Source organism: Tyto alba, unplaced genomic scaffold (assembly GCF_018691265.1).
Source record: "Tyto alba isolate M040663 unplaced genomic scaffold, T.alba_DEE_v4.0 Super-Scaffold_11, whole genome shotgun sequence".
Taxonomy (NCBI): domain Eukaryota; kingdom Metazoa; phylum Chordata; class Aves; order Strigiformes; family Tytonidae; genus Tyto; species Tyto alba.
The window spans coordinates 184,014-208,717 of NW_024881273.1; the positions used below are offsets into that span (position 1 = coordinate 184,014).

The following is a 24,704-nucleotide window of genomic DNA, read 5'->3' on the forward strand; positions in this document are numbered from 1 at the left end:
TAAAATAACAGTAACTAAGAGGCACCCTGCAGGAGTCCCAGGCCATAGTGTAAAGGTACAAGAAATTTTAAAAGCCCAAGGCATACTGAATTACTAATGTAATATATTTGGATGTGTTTTTTTTTTTTTTTCTTTGATATAGTAGACATTCACTTTTATGATGGAAATAATTGATTACTAGACTAGCCACTACTTTTCCACATTTTAACTTGAACAGAAATAGTTTGGTTTAATCCAGTATATTTAAACATCTTTATTTTTCCTTTGATTAATCTAAGTGTTCTCATACTGGTTTCCTCCATTTCTTCAAAACCCAAAGATCTTTAAAACTCCTTGAAAAACTATGAACAATTATATTACTTCAATATGGTACAGCTTTCTAAAGATGGCTATGATATATAGTGACAGTGAAATAACAGTTTGGTTTGGTAAACTGTTGATAAAAAGTACCTAAAAAATGAATGTTTTTGTATTGCGACGTTTCACTTCTGATAATTTCTTTGCAAGATTCCCAGCAAGTTATAAATACATCGTAGAGAAATTTTACAGTAATTATTTTTATTTAAAAAACAAACAAACAAACAAACTGAGGTGATATCTAATAACCAGAGGTGTTCTACACATAGAAACTTCTATAATAGCAAATTTTTAGGAAGGTTCTAGGGAAATGCTAAGTATTCACAGCAATCAAATGAGAAAAATGCTTTGGATGACTGACATGAGTAGCAAGCAAACATTAAAAAATGCACTGGTGTGCAGCGAAGTTATGGATTCTCAATCTGCACTGAATTATTTTAAGAGTTTGCTTGAATTTGGATAATTTTATTTTCCTTTATTCCTGGGCACATGCCATTTCCTGATAGAAGTAACCTAGGAAGCAGTAAAAATGGAGAGCATCAGCGCCACTCTGAATAAAGCTGTCTATTTCCCTCTTTTAACATTAAAGAGGTCCAGTCAATAAAAACTAGTAGAGCCAACTTCAGTGTCTGTGATGACAAACAGCACACAGTGTAAATATTATTAAGCAGGAAGTAGCCCCCCACCACCCCCGACATTCTGGGGACAAATCCTATGCAGTTACATATTCTAACAGCTCATATCATCTAAAAACCAGACCCGCATTCCTCAGTCTCCAGAGCTTCTTCCCAACGATCAGCGTTTCCACACACCACGGACAAGCAGCCTGCGTTTGGGGTTACCCTCACGCGCCCCCGCTCCGGCAGCACCGCGGCCGCCCAGCACGCGGGTGGCACCACGGGCAAGCGCTCGCGCCGCGCGACAAGGACGCTTCCCTCGGCGCCACCAACGCCCAGGACCGCGCCCCGCCCCGCCGCGAGCGGGCCCGCCCCCGCCGCGCGCCGCCAGCCGTGAGGTCACGGCGCGCGGGCGGGCCCGCGGGCGCCGGTTGCTGGTGGAGCCCCGGTGCTGGGAGGAGGAGGAGGAAGGTCTGTCCAACCAGAACTTGTCCGCTTGCGGCAGGCTGGCCCTTTCTTTTCGCTACCAGGATGTAAGTCTACCACAAAGGAGCTGAAGTTCAAATAAGGCTGCTTCAGCCTCGCGTGAAATGATGGATTCCGAGCTCTAACACCGGATTGCCGAGTTCTCCCCTTTCACCAGAAGAACGCCTGGCTGCGCCCCCAGAGCAGCGCAGCGCGGATGCGTGGCTTAGCCTGGGCAGCCAAGCTGTGAAAAATCTTCAAGAAGAAAAGCGGAGAAAGAGTTTTGCAGATCCCCTAGTTCTTGCCTTGTCTAGCTGCAGCGCAGCATACAGCTATTCAGCTGCAGACTACAGGGGAGTCATGCTTCTGACACAGTCAGCCAAGTGAGATGTCACAACTCCTGTGGATGAGCTGTTCTGAAAATTTTTGATGAAAGCACACTCAGGACTGAAGAACGAAGCCAAAGGAGACAGGGTAAGAATGGAAAGTACAGATGGATTGCGTTTAAAGTATGCAGCTGGTTTTATATGTCCAGGGTCCAAAGTCTGCCTGGTTTGCAAAGCCAGCCAGCCAGACTATCATATGAGAGAATGTAAGCCTGTCAAAGATATTACTGCTCCCAAATATAAAGCAGCAAGCCTGGATTTTGTTTGTTTGTTTTGTTGTTGTTTTTTTTCTTCCCTCCTCCTTTTTTAAAAACAAACTCACTCCAAAAATCCCCACCAAAATATGAAGATAGTTGAGACATTTTATGATGCCAGGCTGTGAAAAGCCTTCTCTCCATTATTTTCACAAATATTAAATCTTTTTTATAATATTACTTAATTCTGCATGTAATTTAGGGCTTCATGCTTCCTCAAGCTCACTGAAAATGCATATGCCTTTCAAAAAACTTTATAGGACATACTAATTTCTATGATAAGCTTTATAAAGGACTACCTGTATTAAAACTTATGAAATCTCCATTCAGTCTTTCTTACACTCATGTCTGATCAAGGAGATATAAAAGTTCCTGGAACTTTATAATAGAGTCTGTAAAATAAGTATTTCAAAGACTTTGCAAAAACTTAATTAAAAAAAGAACCTAGCATTTGTGAATACCTTTGTGTAAGCATTAAATATTTACTATATGATCTAACTAGTATTTTTCATGGGCAAAATGAGTCACATTTATTAAAATGTGAATCTGTTCAAGGGCTATTATGGACAAAGTGCACACACACGTGAGCACAGTATGAGCACTTTTTGGTAGTGATTGGATTAAGTGAAATAAGGTGAGGCCGCTGTTAAGGAAAGCAACAACAAAAGCAGCACTCTCTTTCAATAATTACATTCCACTTCTATGACAGAACTTTAGTAAAGCACAAAGAACAATCCACAAATAACATGACTAAAATTCTTGGTAATCCAGAAAGAAAATTCATGCTTCTTGTAACTAAAAAACCCATCTTTTGCCAAAACTTGAAAAAAGTTACAGGGCAGCAAAAGATACATAGTCTTTTGAAGTTTCTTGCAGCACTTGATAGTATTTCAAAACAAAAGTTCTCAGAGCTAATTAAAATACTCTCATTCTGAAGTGTTGCTTTAGTTATCCACTCAGTGAAAAAACTATTTCCTTTTAAGAAGGAACTAGTGCTTGAACCAAAATTCCACCACAATTTTAAGTGGACAGAAAAGCGGAGTATGGAATGCACTTAAATAAAAGTATCTAAAGCAATTAATTGGTGTCTGTCAGTGTGGCATTGCTTACAGTGGAATCAAGTAACTAGTGGCAAAAAAACCAAAGCTCATTCCCCCCATGTTGGGAGTTAAATTTTTCAACTTAGTTTTACATCATGTTTTCCTAACTGAAACTGCATGCTATTATGTGTCAGCCCTTCCCTATCCCCTATTATATTTACTTTAAAACTTCAAACAAAACTTTAAAGCTTTTCCTAATACATGTGGCATGCATACTACTGTGCTGTATTTTCACTGTGAATTGCTGTTTCCTGTTACAAAACTGAAAAAAATCAGTATTCAGGTTTTTCACAGCAGTACTCTATCTAGAAATCAAACTACATGAGTTAATTCTAAAAGAAGACTTTCACTAGTGGAAGTCCCTCTCCTTTGAGAAGAGCAAAAATTAATAAATCACATTAAATATGAAGACTACCTGAAAAACTGAGAGGATGGATTCATGTAATTCAATGCAAGAGAATGTTTGGGAGAAGGAGTAAGAACAGAGCACGAGCTTGAGAATAGGAGCAGGGAGTAAGAAAGAAAGCAGCTTCAGAAAGTTCATGCTTATGTATCTTATCACAACGGTGTTGTGAAATCCAGATCATATTACTGGCCTGGTGCCTGGAACATGCCAGCTAACTGTAAATCCACAAACACTATCAAAGGACTCTGCAGAAGCAAAAACTAATGTTTGTTAACAAAAAGCAAAACCAAACCCTCTGATCTTTTTATAGTTGGATTTTATATTTTCGACACCCTTGTTCCATTTGCTTTTATAATCCAAAGAAACAGTGAAGATTTGCTGCTAGTTTTTAATGTTTCTTCTTTAGAAAGAACAATTATCAAACTATGTGTGAATACACAATCAAATAGAATAGTTTAACTTTTTAAGAATGAATGGTGTAATAGCTAACACTATGCCTTTTGTGAATGTGCCTTCATTTATATGTCTAAATGCTTGAAGAATCTGCACGAAAGGTACCACAGCATGTAAGGTATGTAGGAAAAGCCAGCTCATTAAATGAATGCTAGCCTCATTTTATTAAATGTGACCAGCAAGCAAGAACTGATTAACCCATAGAACTGCATTTTGTAACAGTGTGATTTAGCACAACAAAACAAACTCATCTGCATGTAGGATATCACTGGCACTTTTTTCTTCTATGTCAAAACAACCATACAGGGAAATGTCAGAAAATACCAGCGTTGTGCAGAAAGCGCGTATCTCAACCTTCTTATATATCTGGGTATTTCTAAAAGGCTCTGAAGTATCAATTTAATGATGGTGCATTCAATTCTGGTATATTAGACCTGTACACACTCCTAATGATCCAGACTCTAGACTATAAGCCCTTGATTCTGAACAATTTTACAAGAATCATAATAAATTTTGAGTGTTGGGCCTTGCCTATCCACTCTTTAATGACATGAAAGTCACCTATTATCAAAAAAAAAAAAAAAAGAAAATATGACACATAAATAAAACCATATACAGAAAATAGAGTGAAATAATAAAAAACAACTCCCCAAATTCTGGAATTAACGTTCTAAGGGATGTAATACTCTGGGAGCCTCTTTTTAAGGAGGTTGAGTGACAATGATAGAAAATGCTAGCAGTTTGTAAAAACAACATTTGTTATCCCAAAGATACAATGACTTACATGGAGAAGCTTTTTATTTTGACAGCTTACTGAGCACTCCCACTTAAGTGTAAAAAGTCACATAGGAAACCTACTTCTTCACCTTGTTTACAATGATTGTCATAACTGAAGCCTCATCAACTAAAAATGCCTCCTTAATTCCTGAGCTGCAACACAGAAGCCACTAAAAATCTATTCTAACTTTTTGAAGTGAGAATTGCTGCTACTTTCATCATATACCAGGTTCTGATTTATTAGCTCCTCAAACCAAATTGGTGATGTTTTTTCTTAATTAGATTATCTTTGCAATAAATTCAACAATACTGCAATTCAAATAGTTGCTGAAGTCCCCAGAAATCTCCTTGTGTAACATCCTAGTTTTAGCACATAAAATTGCCTTCTCTGTAAAGCAGTCTCCAAGACACACTGTCACGTATCACTTGTACAAAAGCTGCATTTATATAACTCAGTGCATCACACTTTCATACCTACAGTCGTCTGGCTTAATAACAGTTTACTATATATAGAAAAACAAGAGCAGCAGCAAGAAGCAATTCTGCTTTTACTTAATGGGTTCTTCTATGTTTCTTATCTGTAGGAGTAACCCATACCAATGCAATGTAAGATACAAAATATATATTCTGTTGTGAAAACCAGGCAATTATTTTCCATATTTATCTTAGTTACAGTTTTCCACAGAAGACTTACAGATCATTATTTTGCTTTTGTATTTCTCCAAAATGCTATAGTACAGGTGATAGCCTTCCTTAAATGTCAAAACATTTCCTCCTTGAACTGACTTGTAATCCCAAGTAAAGGATAATAAACTTCAGTGCTCAGCCACCATCCAGTGGTCTTCCTACTGTCTCAGCTCTTTTTTTTTTTTTTTTTTTTTTGCAGAACACTGAAAAGTACAGGTGTTAAAAGAACATAGTATAAACTCCCAGAGAGAAGATGCCAATTTCTCAGTGGCTGAAAGACTCAACATTATAAAACCACTTTAGATCTAGATGCAACAGTGTTGACAATATATACTCCAGCTTTCATGAACACCTTCCTTTCCAGAGTAATACTGCAAATGTCTATTATATGAGCAAATTTGATGCAACAAAAACAGCCATAGCACTGAAAGGCTACTGGTAGGATTTTCAAATAAACTTAATAGTACTTTATTATGTTAGTACAAGTCATAGTTTTCATCTGATGGAGACATACCTTTGTTCTCTTCCATACACAAAAATCCAAATGAAGCATAGCAGTAGAACCAACAAGTAATGAAAAAAGGTATACGTGTTGGAATATTCACAATGCAACATCTATTTTGTTTTAAGTAGCTTTCAAAAAAAAAGAAACAACCCAAGGCAATAGTGCTGACATTGCTACCTTTAATGCTTTTTCTTAAGGCGAGCTGATTAAAAAAAAAAGTAATTTGCCAAACAGTAATACTTTGCACGTAGAAATATTTTTACCTTTATCATTTCAGGATTATGACAGTGATTAAACTATAGGATGTGAAACACCTGTATAATTTTAGATGGTAAAATACTTGAATCCTGTTGAAATACCACATATGAATTTCAAGATACTCATAACACTCAAAAGGTAATATATTTTGACTAACAAAATGTCCCATATAAGCATGATAGAGTACAGGACAAAAAAATATTTCAAAGCAAAGCTGAAGAAAGATTTTATTTACTTTTTCCTAAGGGACAGGAAATGCTGAATGAATGAGCAAACAATCCAACTTATTACCTACTTCCTGTTCAATATACAGATAGGCCAACATTTGGTCTACAAACTGAAATTTTAACCAAAGCGCTTATGCTGGCTAGGCATATGAAAAATACGATTACAAACCACACAACAGTGTCACCAAAAGTTTTTACACAGACGCAGTCATACTGGCAAAGGACAAATATAAAAAAAAAAAAAATTTTTGCCTGGATAAATTAATATATACTGCCAAGTCGGAGAAACTGACACAAAACTGACTTTAGGCACATATGCACTAGGGAAAATTTGTCCCAACTCCATTCCCATGAAAAGTGCTTTTACAAGTATACAAGCCTTGAACAGCTATAATCTAGAAATGAAATTACTTTAAACTTCCACACTATTTCTAATTAGAAGTTCTATTTGATTTTTAATTAAAATGACACAGATCTTTTTTTTTAAAGTGTGCTTCTTTCACTTCTTCCATTTTTTGCTCATATGCTTGTTTGTTGAAGCTTTGTCAGTGTGTACAAGGATAAAAGACAGACATCCTATATTTCTAGTAATTAAGAAAATTTGCACCAAACCTGCGAGCATGCTTTTACATAATGTAGATTTGTGTAATGGTGAGGTTGAAAAGTCTACAGCTACCTAAGTGGAATTCTGCACTGGGGATAAATATGGCCCAGGAATATAGTTTGGTCTCAGTCCACTGCAAAAAGGCTACTGGGAGAGGGAAAGAAGGGTGCAGATCCAGAGAAACAGAAGAACTGAGTGATCAGCAAGCAACAACACTAGTTAAGTACAAGGAGTGTGAGCAATTACTTGGCATAGGCACAAGAGAAGAAAACTGAGAGCTAGTGTGCTAGATATCAAATAAGTAAGATCTTCCTCTCCCATGGGATGGAATTCTGATGTCCTAAGAATCTGATGTTCTCCTACTAAAAAAGGAGGGGAAGATATAAAAAGCATTAAATCCTTCCTTAAAATAGTTTCTCTGGCTTCCCTCCCCACTTCCTCCAGCAAGCTTTTTCTGTCCCTGAAAGATTAATCAGAGTAGTTCAAACAAGCATATTGGTTATGAACTTTATTTGAATCCAACTGCAGAAAAGAAGAAATGCTGTTTATGTTATGTCGTCCATCACAATATGCAACAAATAGGCCTCATTCTGAACACTTTGTTTTGTTTTGTTTATAAACTGAACAAGAACAGTCAAAAACTTAAAAGATCACTTCATAAACTGAGTCTTCAGGAAGAACATCTGAAGACAGTAAGGTTCTTGTTTCTTTTCGTACAGGAACATTCTCTTACCAATGTACTTTTCCTTCCAATGTTTTTTCTTATAGGAGGAACACATTAGAAAAGGTGACATGCAGGCAAGATCATGAGAGAGAAGCATTTCAGCACGGTCTAATCATGCTGATGTCATTCACTGATGGCTTACCTTCTGCAAACAGTGGCCAAACACTGGAATGGGCTTCCTGGAGAGGTGGTCGATGCCCCATGCCTGTCAGCGTTTAAGAGGCAATTGGACGATGCCCTTAACATGCTTTAACTTGGTCAGCCCTGAATTGGTCAGGCAGTTGGACTAGATGATTGTTTTAAGGTCCCTTCCAACTGAAATAGTCTATTCTATTCTATTTTGAAAGATGTTTGAACTGGTATGTTAAGATGAGGCTGATGAACTCTGTTCCATTTCTTTCTTAATTCTTAAAAAAAAAAATGGATAAAAATCAAACTGTTATATATTGCTCTGTATTTCTTCAGCCTGGAAAAGAATGTGCACGCCAAATCCTGTGCTCTATTAAAGTCATGAGATGCTGTAACAATGACACAAGTGAGCGCCGAGATAAAAATTAGTTTCTTTTCAGTGGTCACAATAATTAGAGTTTTTGAGGGGGAAAAAAAAGATAATTCACACAGTGAAGTAAAACCCATTTTACACCTATAGGCAAGACATTTGCAGAACCAGTCCATATGTGCAGAAATACAAGGCCTGGAAAACTGCCAGGATTCCAAGTGTGACCTGCTGTGCAAATGCTGATTATGCAAGTTAAAGCTGTCTGGGGTGAATTTATGTTCCCTGTTTTCCAGGGCTCCAAATAACATTCCTTTACTTACAAAAACTGTTAAACTCCAAACTTTTATCTGACATGTTTCCAAGATTTTTGACAAGTTCTGTAAAGCACAATTCCTTTCCATTTGCAAAATGGAAATGAGTTTATTCCAAATAAGGAACTGAGGCAAAAATGTATATCCAAAAACTTTAAGGAGGATCAAGTCCTGGTCACTTTTGTTTGAATCATTTAGAGAAGCATTTACAGAAACTTCTATGTTTTATTTCAAAAGAAGAGAAAAATGTGTATGACTGACAACCATATCTCTTCTCAGTAGGAATAATCATTTAAGCACGCATATCCATCATTATCTTGAAACACAAAAAAAAAAAATCTTTCTTAAAAAGTCACCAACTGCCTAGAATCATACAACAATTCAGATTGGATGGGACCTCACCTTTGTCCTACAAAGCAAGACTGATTTTAACATTCAATCAGGCTGCTCAGAGCCTTGCTTAAATCAAAACTTTACATATTTCCAGGAATGGAGATTTCACCACCTCTTTGGGTGACTGCTTCAGTCCTTGGTCACCTTCATTGGGAAACTTTTTCCTAAAACCCTAAATTAATTTTTCCTGAAGCAAGTTTGTATCCATTGACCATTATACTTTCACTGGGCACTTCCAAAGAAGAATCCATCTTCTCTTCAAACACCCATTAAGTAGTTAGGGACAGCAGTAAGATGTCTCCTTCACCTTCTCTTCTGGAGCCTAAACAAACCTAGCTCTTTCTGCTGCTCCTCATATATCATGTCTGCCAGCCTTTAGCTATCCATGTTGGGTGCGCTCAGCTGGACTCATTCCAGTTTCTCACAGCTGTTACTACCATCATTTCATGTCATTTAAAACATTTCACTGTAGTAAAGATAACCAAGCAGTAAGGTGACAGTTATTTAAACAGTGAATGGTTATTCTGTGTGAAATGTTTTACAAGCAAAGAAAAATCTGATGGTAACAGTACCTTGGTTTTAAAAAGTATCAAGCTGGCTTTTATATACTGAAAAAGGCCCACACTGCATTTTTCCCCCCTAAACTAGGTTATACATATACACACCTATTAAAATTCAACAACAAAAAGCTGTTAGAAACACACGATATCAAAGTCCTGTTCAAGCAGCTGATAAGAGAGTGGTTTGTGACAAGGGCATTCCTGGCAGTAGTGACAATGCTAAGCTCAAGTTTCCAAGATTACTGTTGCCTATAACTTATTTTTTAGACTTATTTTTTAAGAGATTGTGATGGCCTCTATTTTTCACCTTGAATATGAATTTGTTCCAAGAACTAAGTTAGCATAATTTCACCAGATGGGTACTGTTGCAGCATGTCAGTAAACACTACCAGCTAATTCTAATAGCTGGGGGTCATCTTTGTCCACCATGCACATGTGTTTTTCCCCTTTCAAGGACAGACTATGAAGTGAAATGACCAATCTGAGTGTAAAGACCAAGTCTCCAGTGAGAGTCACAATAAATATTTTAGTTGTAAATTCTGCTAGTCTGGAGGACCAACAGATTTTATTGCCTATTATATTTGGACAGTAGAGTTTTAAATTTATAATTATTAAGTACTAATGTAGAGTAAGTTTTTCCTTTTTTTTTTTTTTTTTTTTTTTTTTTTTGGTTAAGCTATGAGGTTCAGTACTGCTGACTAAAATTGTTATATTTCACCTTAGCTCTATCTCCTGCAATACTTATGCAGTTATAAAATATTGCAAATGAGCTATTTGATATTTTTAGGACTTTTAATGGCACATATTAAATTACATTCTGTTTATATGTAAAGGTTGTACTTATAACTGTAAGAAATTAAAATATAGTTCATATTTAAATGAAAATATCAATCTTGGAAACTTTTCTGGTACTTGCCTGGAAGAAAGGACTCCTCAAATCCTGGTATCTTTTACTTAGTTTCTTGTGGTACTTGGCAGGCTCTAGATAAACTAACAACTAGTAACTACAGTTCTGACCATAGAATTATACAACTATTCCCCATGATATCCCCTTTAGCCAACAGAAGTTCATGCTGGACAATATTTGTACACAGGCATACTAGTTACTATGTAGTATTTTGTAATTTTTAGAACAGATTTTCAGTAAGTTTGCACTGATTTTCTATTTGTTACTTACTGTAAAATTTATTTTAAAACAGATTTTAAAAAGTTCTTTGCAGAAGAATATTTGATCAGAACAAGAGGATCATGATGACAACAAGATTCATCTGTCTAATGCTAATAGCTGTTGTGGGAGCTACTGCAAGCAAAACACAGGAATTTGAAGGCAATGATGAGGAAACAGAACAAGAATTCATTTATATGAACAGATATAAGCGTTCCAGTGACACCCAGGACAAATGCACTTACACCTTCATTGTACCTCAACAGAGAGTGACAGGTGCCATTTGTGTTAATTCTAAGGAGCCTGAAGTTCTACTTGAAAACAGGGTAAACAAACAAGAATTACAGTTACTTAACAATGAACTTCTTAAACAAAAGAGACAAATAGAAACTCTCCAGCAACTGGTAGAGGTGGATGGTGGGATTGTTAATGAGGTTAAACTCTTAAGAAAAGAGAGCAGAAATATGAATTCTCGTGTCACACAACTCTATATGCAGTTACTACATGAAATTATCCGAAAACGTGACAACGCCTTAGAACTTTCGCAACTTGAGAATAAGATTTTGAACCAAACTGCAGATATGTTGCAGCTTGCAAACAAATACAAAGACTTAGAACACAAGTACCAACATTTGATGTCAATTGCCAATAATCAGTCAATAATAATTGCCCAACTGGAAGAACACTGTCAAAGAATGCCATCCATAAAGCCACTGCCACAAACTCCACAGCCACCAAATAAAGTGTACCAGCCTCCTAATTACAATCGCATTATTAACCAGATATCTACTAATGAGATTCAGAGTGATCAGAACTTAAAGGTTCTGCCACCTACCTTACCAACCATGCCTGCAGTTACTAGCATTCCGACTTCAACTGATAAACCATCTGGTAAGTAATATTATTGATATGTCTACATTAGTTTATGCTAATATGCAGCGTGCAACATTTTAATTGTAGTATCAAAAATACATACAGAACTCATTAATTTGGCAAGATAAATGCAAATGAATTGTTTTGTACTAAGTGAGATTTCTTAGACCTGACATTGTCTATCTTATGTATTTTTAATATACATGTTGTAGTACAAGCACAGAAAGAAAGCAAAAAAATTAATTCTGAATGTTTAACAGATTCAGACACACTAGTCCCACAGATTTTTTTCATGTTACTTTGACAAGACAAACCCACCATTTATTACATGTATGAGATAAAGAAGCTGCAGAAAAATCTTACTAATCAACAGTCAGTCATCTAAATTTCATTTACCTGTGCCTGAGACCGAACTGTTGTAATTCATGACATCTGAAGGTGTTTGACATTTTTTGTGTAATCATTTATGAAGTCATTACAATTCTGTTGATGTAGCATGTGGTAATTTTTGTGCTTGTGTAACTCAAAAAGGAAGATGTATCTGCTATGTACCTCACACAGGGCACTTGCACCCTAAGACAGGAACAAAGGAAAGCGAGTGGTGGAATAGTAAGTGATATTATACAGCCCTCACTAAGAGTCTTAAGAATCTTAGGAGTTCTTCTATAAGCAAGATTAGAGGCATCTGAAATCACATTAGAGATCAGTTGATCTATGTGATAAATAACAGGTAAAGAATACAGTTTAACCTATGGTCCCACATATTTCAAAAAAATAGTTCAAGTATTATGTGTCTCATAGAAGAGAAGTCTGTTCTTCAGCGTGTGGGCAACATGTACTTGCTTCAGAAAAAAAATAGGAAACCCACAAATGTCTGAAACTAAGACTTGAAATTGAGTAAGGCATGTGAAATGCACTCAGAATATATTGCAACATATTCCACATGACATTGTCAAACTCTTTAGAATTACCAAATAATGCAATTGCCACATTAAAAAAAAAAAAAAAAAAACAAAAAAAACAAACCACAGACTTATTTTTCCATGGAAATAACCACAATGAAAGAAACTTGAGCAGGTGTTTCAGTCTAAAGCAGTCTCTGAAACACTCTGCTACAAAGCAGTTATTTCACCGTGTTGTCAGAGATGAACTCACCAAAGCCTGCATTGTGGCATGCAGAATGTCAGCCAAAAATAACATGATTTTAATGTTCTATGAAAAAAAAAAAGATAATCAGGTCTATTACAATTTATTTGGACCAATACACAAGATGACCTCTTTAATAATTACATTTTGACTTTGATCTCAAAGTAGGTTCAAGCTTAGTACACTATTTCCTATCTTTCTGTAAGTGAAATATTCTTCAAGCATTCTGTTAAGACCTTTCCCCTTCCTGCTACGCTCTTTTGAAAACTCATTAATTGGTCCACATCCTCTTTGTGCTTTTAAGTACCGAAACTGTGGCTGAGACTTCACCATCACACAACAGAACAGAAAAATTACTTCATGTGCACAGTACTTTTGTAAATCTGTCCTCATAAAGTATTTTCCTTTTTTGCAAAGGACACATGCACATTGACTCACGACCACCTTGCAACCCTGTAGAACCCCTAGATCCTCGCCTGAGGAAGTGCTGCTTATCCAGCTATTCTTCATGTTCATCTCCAGAGCTCCCTTGCAAAGCTCACGATTCTAAGATTTGACATCTGCTACTTCTCCCTTATCTACACAACTTACCAGAAAAAGAAGTTTCACATTTCTTCTGCACAAATCCATTATAATATTAATTTCTATATTGTTTTTCTGCTTTGCAGCAGTTTGATATGTTCAAGCAAATTTCCAACAACTCAAGTTAAGCTATTTAACCTTTTATTTCCAGAGTATTGTCCTCACCTCTTCCCACCTTTCTTTTTGGGCAAGAAACATTTAATACCTTTTCTGCGTCCACTAGAATGTTCTCCACTCGCACAGCACATCTCAAACAAAATCCCTCGCCACAATTAACGCTGTAAATGATGCTTCAGCGAGGTGTTGGAAATGAACTAGGAAAAACCCACAAAAACACCCCCCCACACTACCACCCCCTTACCTACAACCAACACCTCACAAAACAAATAACCACAGCCACCACAACTGCTCAGCCACTGGAAAAAATCCATCTATCATTTATCCAATCCTTTCTGTACTGTGACTCTGAGTTCTCAACCTTTGCCAAAGCTCCTGGTTGTACTAACCATCTGATTGTATCCAACCTGCTCAATGTAAACTGAAGAAAAATGGAAGAAAAATACTAAATGCCTTCTCAGTTTATTCTGTTGACAGCTCTCTTCCTCACAAAGTAGCAGACCAATATTTTCCCTTGATCATAGACTTACTGCAGTCTTACTATTCTCAGTAGCTTTCTTTGATTTTGTGCGTTTTGTGCACGCTTGTTTTTTGAGGGGGGCATTTGTGGTTGTTTTGTTAAAAACAAACAAACAAAACCCACAACCAACCAGCCATGCCTTATACTTTGAGCTGGCATCTGCTTAGTATGAGCTGAAAGGTCATGGTTTGGCCAATTTCTTACCATTTTCGCTAGCTGCCTTCTACAACAGCAATATCCATTGCAATGTCATCAGAGACTTTTTAACTTGTAAACTCTTCGCTTGGACTAATTGTCTAAAGGATTTTCTCTGCACACTCTCTGAATTTGCTGACATCTGTTACATTTAAGTTAAATTTGTTTTGCTTTTCGCTTTTGTAAGAATTGTGGCCTCCATTATTTCACAGTCAAGATCACCTGCACTACTTTGCATTTCACATTTTCAATCAGTTCTTCCCTAGTTACTAGGTTCAAATGTAATATATTGAATGGTTTTTGCCTTCTCTATTTTAGGCATATATGAAGAACCTATCCCTAAAAATTTCAGAAACTTGCTATGTATTTTTTATCTGTTGTGTTCTTCTCCCAACATATAGTTGGAAGTTGGTAACTCACTGGAAGAGGCAGGCAATGAGTGTCAAAACCCAAACATTTAAGTTAATTATGCACAAAAACTGCACAGAAAGTGAGACAAGTTATTTCACTGCTTTAAAACAAAGCTCATATTTCCTTTTCGTTTGTATTAATGATTTTAAATTAATTAAAAGCTACATTGATTCAAGCCTCCAGTTCTCAGTAATCATACATAGTGCTTCATGGAGTCTCATCAAATCCATAAGACATAAGAGCTTGAAATATGATATGTCATTTCTGTAAAACATTGTGCAGTGTGAAAATATCAGTGCAGAGCAGAATTAAGGGAATCTCTAATTCATAAGAGCCATTACATGGACCTGTTGGATTGGGTCCAGAGGAAGGCCAGAAAAATGATCAGAGGGCTGTAACACCTCTATCAAGAATGGCTGAGAGAGTTGTTCAACCTGGAGAACAGGCGGCTCTGGGAAGACCTTATTGCAGCCTTCCAGTATTAAAGGGGTCTTTCCAGAAAGATGGGGACAGACTTTTTCATTGCCTGTAGCAACAGGACAAGGCATAATGGCTGTAAACTATAAGAGGGTAGATTCAGAGTAGGTAGGAAGAAATTTTTTGTGATGAAACACTGGCACAGGTTGTGCAGAGAAGTGGTAGATGCCCCATCCCTGGAAACATTCAGGATCAGGCTGGACAGGCCTTTGAGCGACCTGGTCTAGTTGAAGATGTCGCTGCTCATTGCAGGGGGGTCGGGCTAGATAACCTTTTAAGGTCCTTTCCAACCCAAACCTCTCCAATACTATGGTAATCTTCTGTGATAATCCTAGCTCCCTCCTATTTTTTTTTTTTTTAATTACACATTTTAAAAAAAAATATTGAGAAAATATTTTGTTTTGTACAATTTAACTGTTCAAATTAAGGTCAAGAAATAAAGTATGATTAGAGAAATTTTCTCAGAATCCAAACAGAATTAATGACTGTGGAAGACAGAAATTAAAGAGATGCAAGACAAAAAGACAGGGTTGGGAAGAATAATCATGTGGTTTGGGTTAGCAAAATTACAGATACAATTTTAAAAACTTATTTCACGTTCTTCAACTTTGCACAGATAAGTGCGAGTCCAAAGCAATACAACACATCTCACACAAACAGTTATCAAAACCTGTTCTGGTGTTTATGTAACATAAATGTGTGGTCTCTTCATTATACAGCTGTGTCTCCATGCTATACATCCAATACTGTAGAAGTATTTTTGTAGTCAGATGTGTTTGTGCCTGTGAACACGTACTCCTCAGAGGTCTACTTGACTTCCTAGAGGCAATTTTATCAAAACTACCTATCTGTAAGTCAGGATGCTCTCACTTTTTCAAGGGAAGATAAGAAGACCCTTGTTTGTAAAGCATGCTAATATTTCAGAAGGAAGATTTATATTTTATTATTGTAAAAACACTAATTATCAGACAGATCTAGTAAAAAAAACTTTTATCCTAACATCAGCACATGCACTATAGAGGAAGTTTACACAATTGCTCAATTACACAATTTTTTTTGCCAACCAATATGACTGGCACAGTCACATCCACCTCAGTCAAAAACCAGGAATCTGAGTTGGAGAGCATAAGAACTGCCACAGAAATTAATTTAACCAACTTACGGAGGGTTCCATAGACATCACTTACAATAAAATAAAGTCCTCATCTTTTTTTTACATGAATATTTTTAAAACAGTCTACTTTATAAGTTACTTGTAATTTAGAATCTTCAGAGCAGTGACCCTTTCTGTAATGACTTTATACAGTACCAGGATACTGGACCCCTATGCCTACACTCAGAGAAAGGTACTTCAGAACAAAACATTATGATCTAAAACAAGACAGTCATTTACAAGTACTCCTCTGTCACATCTGAAGTGCCTTTGCTATTATAATTTACTGTGTAGTGTGATTTAAATGTATAACTGAGTATTTTATCCATATTCACAAAGGTAAGCCAAAACAACTAGGCAAAAAACAAAAAATAACGTGCTGTATTTGAGAGGCAAGGCATAGAAGAACAGCATCTCGTTAAAAATTTATTAGGAATATTTGAAGCGTTGGACATTTCAGAGACATTATAGTCTATTGCTTCTAAGGTGATAAAAGCTGATGACTGCATAACAACACTGGCAGTAAATCATAAAAACGTGATGTAGGTAAATTAATGAACCCCAGTCTCATAGAAAAATGTTCTAGAGAAAAGAAACTGAAAGAATGCATTGTAAAATGTGGGCATCATCACTGGTTATAAAGTAATTTTAGAGATACACACTTCATAATAGACAAGTTAATTTCTCTGCAAGGACTAGCATCATGCTTTGATCCATGCATTTCCCAGAAAGCTTTACTTTATAAGGCATAAAAACCACCCCAGTGTTCCTGTTGCTGGTTCTTTGCAAGAATAAAGGAAAATGTAAAAAAATACTTGGGTTTGATTCTGAGTAGAAGAATTTATGATTTTATCCTAAATCATCTACTTCACATTCTTATTTATGCATTCTTTTTTCCCACTCATGCCCAAAATAATAGGTTTGGTAAGTTTAATTCTTCCTGTAAAATACTGACCATGTACACAACACTGAAATTCTACAGGAAAATATTAAATAAATAAATAATAAATCAGTAATTAGCCAGTAAAGTCACCTCACGTCAACACCAGAGATTGTTCAAAATAACTACAACTGTATTTTACTCCAGTCTACTAAGCAAAAGATGAATCTCAAGTAAAACTTCTATAGTCCTATTTAGGAACACTGCTGTTTAGACTTGCTTGAAAGAGCTAAAAGCCTAATAAGAAGACTTCAGGATGAAATGGTTTAGCTGTGACACTAACAACTCCTTTCTTGGAGTTATTACCCAGAGGTTTGGGGTGGGATGTAGAGCTATGACACACCAAACTCGAACAACTTTGCATGTATTAATGCTTAACAACTACAAGTTTTAATATGCCAATACAAAAAGATGATGTAGTTTATCTACAGTGGGTTTTAGAACATCAAAAATTCTAGCCCACAGTGTCAATAATTCAAGTAGATCTGAAGCAGTTTATGAGTGTAGAATCCTACACGCAACACGACAAACAGTATTATGTGAAGTACTGCTACATTTTCTGTACAAAATGGACTTACATGAATAGCTTATCAAAATATTCTGCTTTGTCCAAATTTGCTAGTGCAACACTGGAAGATGACTAGACACAAGACAAATGAAAGCTGAACTTGAAAACAATGAATTTGATTTATCATCCTTACCCAACAACTAAACATCTCTTTTTCTGAGACAAAACATTTAGTTAGCCAGTTGTACCAATTATGTTTTCTTGTGCAACTGCTATAGAAAACATTATTTCTAGAAAAACATGAAGATGAACCAGTTTATTATACTCTACCAGATAAAACTTGCAGGTAAACATTTTAACTCCATGCTGCATTATAAAAAACCAAAGTTAAATAATAAACATCAAACAGTAATGCTGAGGTTAACGCAGTATTAACATACAGTGTATGCTAATTTTATATGGTCAAAGAAAGCATTTGTATACAAAAAATCAACATACATAAGACAGACAATATATATTCATACTGATAATTATGGCTTAATGAAGCTGATGGTTTAAACTGGTATATCCTTTAGGTGAAGCAATGCAGATTTTGTATCATCAAGTAAAATCTTTGGATAGGAACAGTGGACAAAATTAAAGAAATGCTGAAATGTAATCTGAAAAACATTTAAACCAGGCACAGAAATATTAGGCCAACATATATAGAGAGGCCAAGCCAAACATATATATGCTTCTAAACAAATATTACCACTCAAGCAACAACAACAAAGATCAAAGAACTAGAAAGCTGGGGTTTTAGGCTGTTACATCAGATCTTGCTATGAGGAACTTGAAATGATACAAGATAGTGGAATATTATAATACCAGTACATAAAGTGTTAACTGAAAAGGTAAAATGTTTTCAAGTACCATAGAGACTATTTGAAGATACCCTACTGGAAATTCAGAACTATCCACCCATCCAAAAAAAAAAGACTGAGAAGACCAGGAAATCTTGTCATGGTTAAGCAGCTTGATAAAAGAGCAGTATTATAAGACAGACAGCATTGTTCAAACCACGAAAGTCATGTCCAAATCAGGAAACAAGAAAAGGACATACTCTCTGTCAGGTTAAATATAAAGACGCATTAAAATCTTAAGAATGATTTGCAAAAAGAATAAAAGGCATAATCTGATTTCTAACACATCAGGAATAAGAAGCCTGACAAAGCTTATAGGGAAAGATATACTGAGAGAAATTAAAGCAACAGTAGAAAATCTGAATTAATTTTAGTATGAGTACTCACTGAGGGGACACTTTGATGTGCAAATCTGAATCATGTATCATCATCCAATCACCTTGAATAAGAATCAACCTGGTTTTTGCAATACCAATTTTGTACCACTTTTAGAGATATCTGAAGGGCTCAGTGCCTATGCAGAGTTCTGCTTGATATGCAGTCTGTATGTACTTCCAGAAAGCACAAAACAGGTTTCTTACTAATGGTGTTTAAACTGCTACAAAGTAGAAAAAGCGAGCCTCACATAAATAAAACATAAAAATCCCTTAATTATTCAATATTTTTTCCATGAGGAAGAGTTAACTATGGTTTTCTTATGGCGATCTGTGCTGGAGTCAGTTATCTTCAGTACCTTCCCTTTAATTTCTGATGCCAGGTGACAAATCTATACTACACAGTTTAGCCAAAATCTTGGAAAGTTGGTATCTGACAAAAAAACACCTGTCATAAAAAAGTAGTATCAAACTCTGCTTTGAAGTATTTATAATAGTTTATCTTCATCTTAAAGCACTTCCAAAAAAAAGAATCATGTACAGTAGAGCACTGTTGCCATGTGGCCTAGAAAAAAACTGCAAGATCAGAAAGCTGTAAATACTACATCATACATATACTGCTATATATTTAATTTTATGATCAAAGATCTGTGGTTCACTATTTTAGGAATTCCTTCGATACTGACTCTGAACTGACATGTTCTTTTTTGTTATTAATAAAGTGCCACTATGTACATACTGTGATCAAATAAACAAGAGCAATTTAAGTTACCAGCATTCATTACAGTTGTCTTCTTCCACCTCTCATAATAAGCTATGCAACTGTGTCACAGAATACTGCATTTACATCTAAATTGCCAGAAATCTGGTTAACCACAACCGAAATGGAGAAGGGGATTAGAAGCGGCACTCTAGCTACAGTCTGTGAATATGACTAAGGAAACAGGAACAACACAGCATGGCCACAGACCAAAAACTTGGATTGCTTCTTGGCACATTGCCTTTTCGATTAACTAGTTAAAAAGGCTGAAAAACCCCAATCCCCCAAAACACTGAGGTTGTTTCTATAAAAATAATTTATTACTAACTCATTTACAGAGTACAAAGGTTGCTCTGCTACTGCCAGTGTTGGACACTAAATTATGAAAAAGGATAGATGAACTTAAATAATTTAAAAGAGAAATTACTCTTGATAGCAACATATGCTTCTGTAAGACTCCTCACGAGAAGATCTGACAGGCCTTCCTCCTTCAGTGTGTGGAGAAAATAAATAAATAATAAATCAATCAAGGCTTTCCAATCTGTAATCCTGAGGATTATTTTTGACTTCACTCTTCCGTTTAGGCAGCAAAGCAGCCGGGGGAGTCTATGTGCAGATATCAACACAGACTCCTAAATCATTTACAAATAAATTTCTCAGGACTCATTAATATGGAATCTAACTATTCCCATTAGAGAAAATGTCTTTAAAAATCATGAATGTAAGATACTTTCAAAAAGAATAAGCTCTTTATGGACTCTACTAAACTCCAAGAAAAAAATACATTCTCTTTCTGAAAATATGAGTGCATTATCTATAATTTCTGTGAATGTGAACTATTTTAAGTCTTCTAATTTATCTACAATTGCTCTCGCTATATAATTGGGCATTCCATGTTACAAATCTTAATTTCTGTTTTGTGTCATCATTTATTAAAGTGACGACAGTAACACCTACATTCTTAATTTATGTTGCCAGTTCCATTGTTAATGTCCATGACATTCTCAGGGATCTAAAAAGCTGAATTTCTCAAAGACAGAAACAACGTCAAATGTACCATTTTGTTTTCTGAAGGAAATTATTAATACTTATCTGTGGAGTCTTTGAAGATACAATCAATCTTGTAAGTGTAGCTGTCTTAAATAAAATACATTTTTTTAAAAAAATATCTACCTTTATCAGTAATTCATTGCAATATGTTCCAGAAATAAAGTTATAACAAATTAATCTGTTTGAAACACTTAGGGGACACTCACTGTACCATCAGTAAGAGGAAGAACAAACAAACTATTCAGCAGAAGCAAATCTACTGTAAAAAGCTACCAATTCAAATATCTCTGTGCATTAAAGATATGCTCAACTGCATTTTGATGCAGAGCCTTTCTGTTTTGACACAGGGCCCTGGAGAGACTGTCTACAAGCATTAGAGGACGGCCATGATACAAGCTCCATCTATCTTGTAAAACCAGAAAACACAAATCAGCTTATGCAGGTCTGGTGTGATCAACGGCATGACCCTGGCGGCTGGACAGTCATTCAGAGACGGCTGGATGGGTCTGTCAACTTTTTCAGGAACTGGGAGACATACAAGGTTAGGACAAGTGAGCAGTTTAATGTTTTCTACTGTATAAAAATTATTGGAAAAGTTAAGTTAAGGGTAATTTTACAGCTTACTTAGAGACCAACTTGTGCGTTTACCCTTCCAGAAGAGGAAGTCTCTATAAAATAAGTTACTGTGGTTTTCTACTTGACAATACACTCCAATTTACCACTAAAACAGATGCAGAATATTAACAAGCTTCTCTTGCTTCCTTTACAGCAAGGATTTGGTAATATAGATGGAGAATATTGGCTCGGATTAGAAAATATTTATTGGTTAACAAATCAAGGCAACTACAAACTGCTCATAACAATGGAAGACTGGTCAGGTCGAAAAGTATTTGCTGAGTATGCAAGCTTCAGATTGGAGCCAGAAAGCGAGTATTACAAATTGAGATTGGGACGCTACAATGGCAATGCGGGCGATTCTTTCACTTGGCACAATGGTAAACAGTTCACCACACTGGACCGGGACCATGATGTATATACAGGTACAAGATCCCTTTCAGTTGCCTTACTTATTCTACCTTCCCCCCTGCCCCTCCTTTTTTTCCTGCTTTAAAAAAACAAACCAAACCAAACCAAAAGGTCATACACAAAAAAGAAGAAATTACATTTTTAGAGATTTGTCAATTAGTAACTTAGGAAACACAAACTGATGTGTCAACCCTTATACGTACTAATACTGAAATAAAAACTCTCACCGAAATATTTGTAATTTCTGTAAAATATGCCACAGGGGTGGTGATTTGAGACAGTAATGCAAACAAATTTTCCAGCAAGGGAGAGTAACACTGAGTGTATCTGTAGAACCTAACTACAGAGCTGGTTCCTGAAGAAACCTAAAATTCACCTTGTACCACATGGTATCTACATGTTAAACACACAGTTAAAAAAAAAAAAAAAAAAAGTTTTGTGCTTAGCTTGCTTGCTGTAAGATTTTTCATTTACTCCTAAGACTGAATTGGACTTCTCTTTTGCAGGTAATTGTGCTCATTACCAGAAGGGAGGATGGTGGTACAATGCATGTGCTCATTCTAATCTTAACGGAGTCTGGTATCGTGGAGGACACTACCGCAGTCGGTATCAGGATGGTGTTTACTGGGCTGAATTCCGGGGTGGATCATATTCACTGAAAAAAGTTGTGATGATGATAAGACCTAACCCCAACACATTCCACTGAAATAGTTCTTCTCTTGATTTGCTTTCTTGTTCTAAAAATCACATAAAGCTATGATGTTATTACCTGGAATTATCTTTTCAGAAAAGAGGAATGTAAGATATTGTACATTTATTGCTAAGATGCGAGGGCTTGTATATTGTATTTTCAAGAATCATTGCAGTAAAAAAACACTGAAGAAAAAAAAGGAACTGAAGTGACATAACATTCAGAACACCTCTTGGTACTAAAAGTAGTTATATTAAGCCTTTTAGAAGTGGCAGTTTAGATGGACTGTAGATAAAACTTTCTGGTTTTTATTCCCTGTAAATTAAGTTTGGATGGTAAAAATACTGCCACAACATTTAAATATTTTTGTATGCTATATTATGTATAAATATTCTCAAATACAGGAAATATTACAAACTGTACAGCAAGAGTTTTATTATTATTATTATTATGAACAATCATTTGACACAGGAAATCATATCCTTTGAACTGTGTAGCTGGTATATGTACATTAGTGTGATTATTCTGATTTAATCTTTGTTAAATGCCATGAATAAAGTTAGTACTATATAATTTGATTTTGAGCATAGATACTCAAACCATTACTGTTGTGATAAATCCAGTTTTTCCCCTTCACTTTGAGCATCAGCCTCTATAAATTAGAATTCATATTCAATTAAAATATTTTAGACTAAAAACACTATTGATTTTTCTTATCAAAGTGAAGTAGCTACCTGCATATGATTTACAACAGATATAACATGCTGTATAGCTAACACGTTATACTACACAACTGTCACAGTATTTTGTACCCGACTTCAGTCATTACCTGCTGTGTAGCCTCTGTAATCAGAAATGGCTGGATATAAATTAAAGGGACTATCCAACTTTGCAGGCAAATGATGGATACCAATATATAAGCTATTTACTATCCTTAGCCAGTAGATGAAAATGATATAAAGAAGTTACCTGAAGTTACCTGTAACCAAGAAAAGTTATATTTACCATATTTCACAATTATAACATATTACTGTCAAATCATTAAATAGATTTACTCATCTGTATTTAGAGGTCAGTCACAACTATGAAATACGGATTGGGATAATTCTAATATTCTTCTGAGGTAGGTTTCTAGAACAGATTGTTATAACACCCATTTCAAAACAGAAACTACTATGAAAAGTGTAAGTTAAAGAATGCATGTAAGAGGGAGAGCAGAAGTCTCTAGAAGTTCGGTATATTTTTCAGCAAGACTGTAAGATACTGTACAATTGTGTGTGCTTGCACACTTTTTCCCTTATTACCTCATCACTTCTCTACAACAGTGTGATGTGCATTGAACTGATGTGTGATGTAGCATGTTTTGTGTATAACAAAGTAGGGTTTTTAATATATTAGATTACCCCTGTAATATTGTAATCCTTTAATAAAGCAACAAATGTTATTTTGACATGTTCAGATTTCATCCTGTTTTAATTCAGGTTACTCACAGAAAAGAACAGATAATCATTTAAGTTCACACCACTCTGCCTCATGGCTCACATCAACTCTGATATGCAACTACTATTAACGTGTATGAAGTGTCTAAATATTACAACATCAAAAACAAAGTAATTTTCAGCTGAGAAAAATACAGAATTTCCACTCATCCCAAGCAGGAAGAACTTTTTGTAGGTCAGATGAAAATTCCCAAATTTTCAAAGAGTATTCAAGCTTTATCTTCTATCGGTTTACCTAATTGACTCTGGAAAACAATTAAGTTTTAGGTAAGAAATAGTAAGTACATCTACCGGTTCTAGAGCCTGGCCACTGTGCTCTAACAATTTGGGTTGTAGCGTTAAGGCAGTAAAATTCCTGCTGACATCTATAACTAACCACTAGTTTTATCAGAAGAAAACGCACATAGTAGAGTGATGCCTACCTTGGAAGAGTCACTTAAGAATTCTTCAACATGCACAGTGTGTATGCACATTCAACTTATGTCTGTAACTAAATAATCAAAACTTCCTGAAAATACTTCAGCATAGCAACATCTTTAGGTTACGTTCACACTTCACCCTCTTCTTGTGCTCCTTTGGTAACATGCTACCACAGCATATCCAGGTAGAACACAACACATAACCCATGGACTCAGATACAGGGGCAGAAAAACAAATAAGAACTTCATGCTACTACTACCTACCTACCCTGGAGTGTTTGCCCACTTTCAAAACATAGGTTACGACAAACAT

General features: G+C 35.8%; 2 protein-coding genes across 10 annotated transcripts in view; one reads left to right on the top strand and one right to left on the bottom strand.

Moving 5' to 3' along the window:
• RALGPS1 (Ral GEF with PH domain and SH3 binding motif 1) overlaps positions 1-24,704 on the bottom strand; it is a 142,228-nt gene that overhangs the window by 54,728 nt on the left and 62,796 nt on the right. The window lies entirely within an intron of this gene.
• On the top strand, positions 1,418-23,923 carry ANGPTL2 (angiopoietin like 2). 3 transcript variants are annotated; one of them, XM_042786618.1, is made up of 6 exons: positions 1,418-1,913; positions 7,865-8,179; positions 10,783-11,639; positions 21,104-21,297; positions 21,526-21,796; positions 22,289-23,923. In XM_042786618.1, the coding sequence occupies exons 3-6, from the start codon at positions 10,832-10,834 to the stop codon at positions 22,486-22,488; spliced, it is 1,473 nt and encodes a 490-aa protein (XP_042642552.1). In that variant the 5' UTR covers positions 1,418-1,913; positions 7,865-8,179; positions 10,783-10,831; the 3' UTR covers positions 22,489-23,923. The 3 variants fall into 3 exon arrangements, with proteins under 3 accessions (XP_042642552.1, XP_032838968.1, XP_009970218.1); XM_032983077.2 differs by having other exon boundaries at positions 7,865-8,007; XM_009971916.3 differs by lacking the exon at positions 7,865-8,179.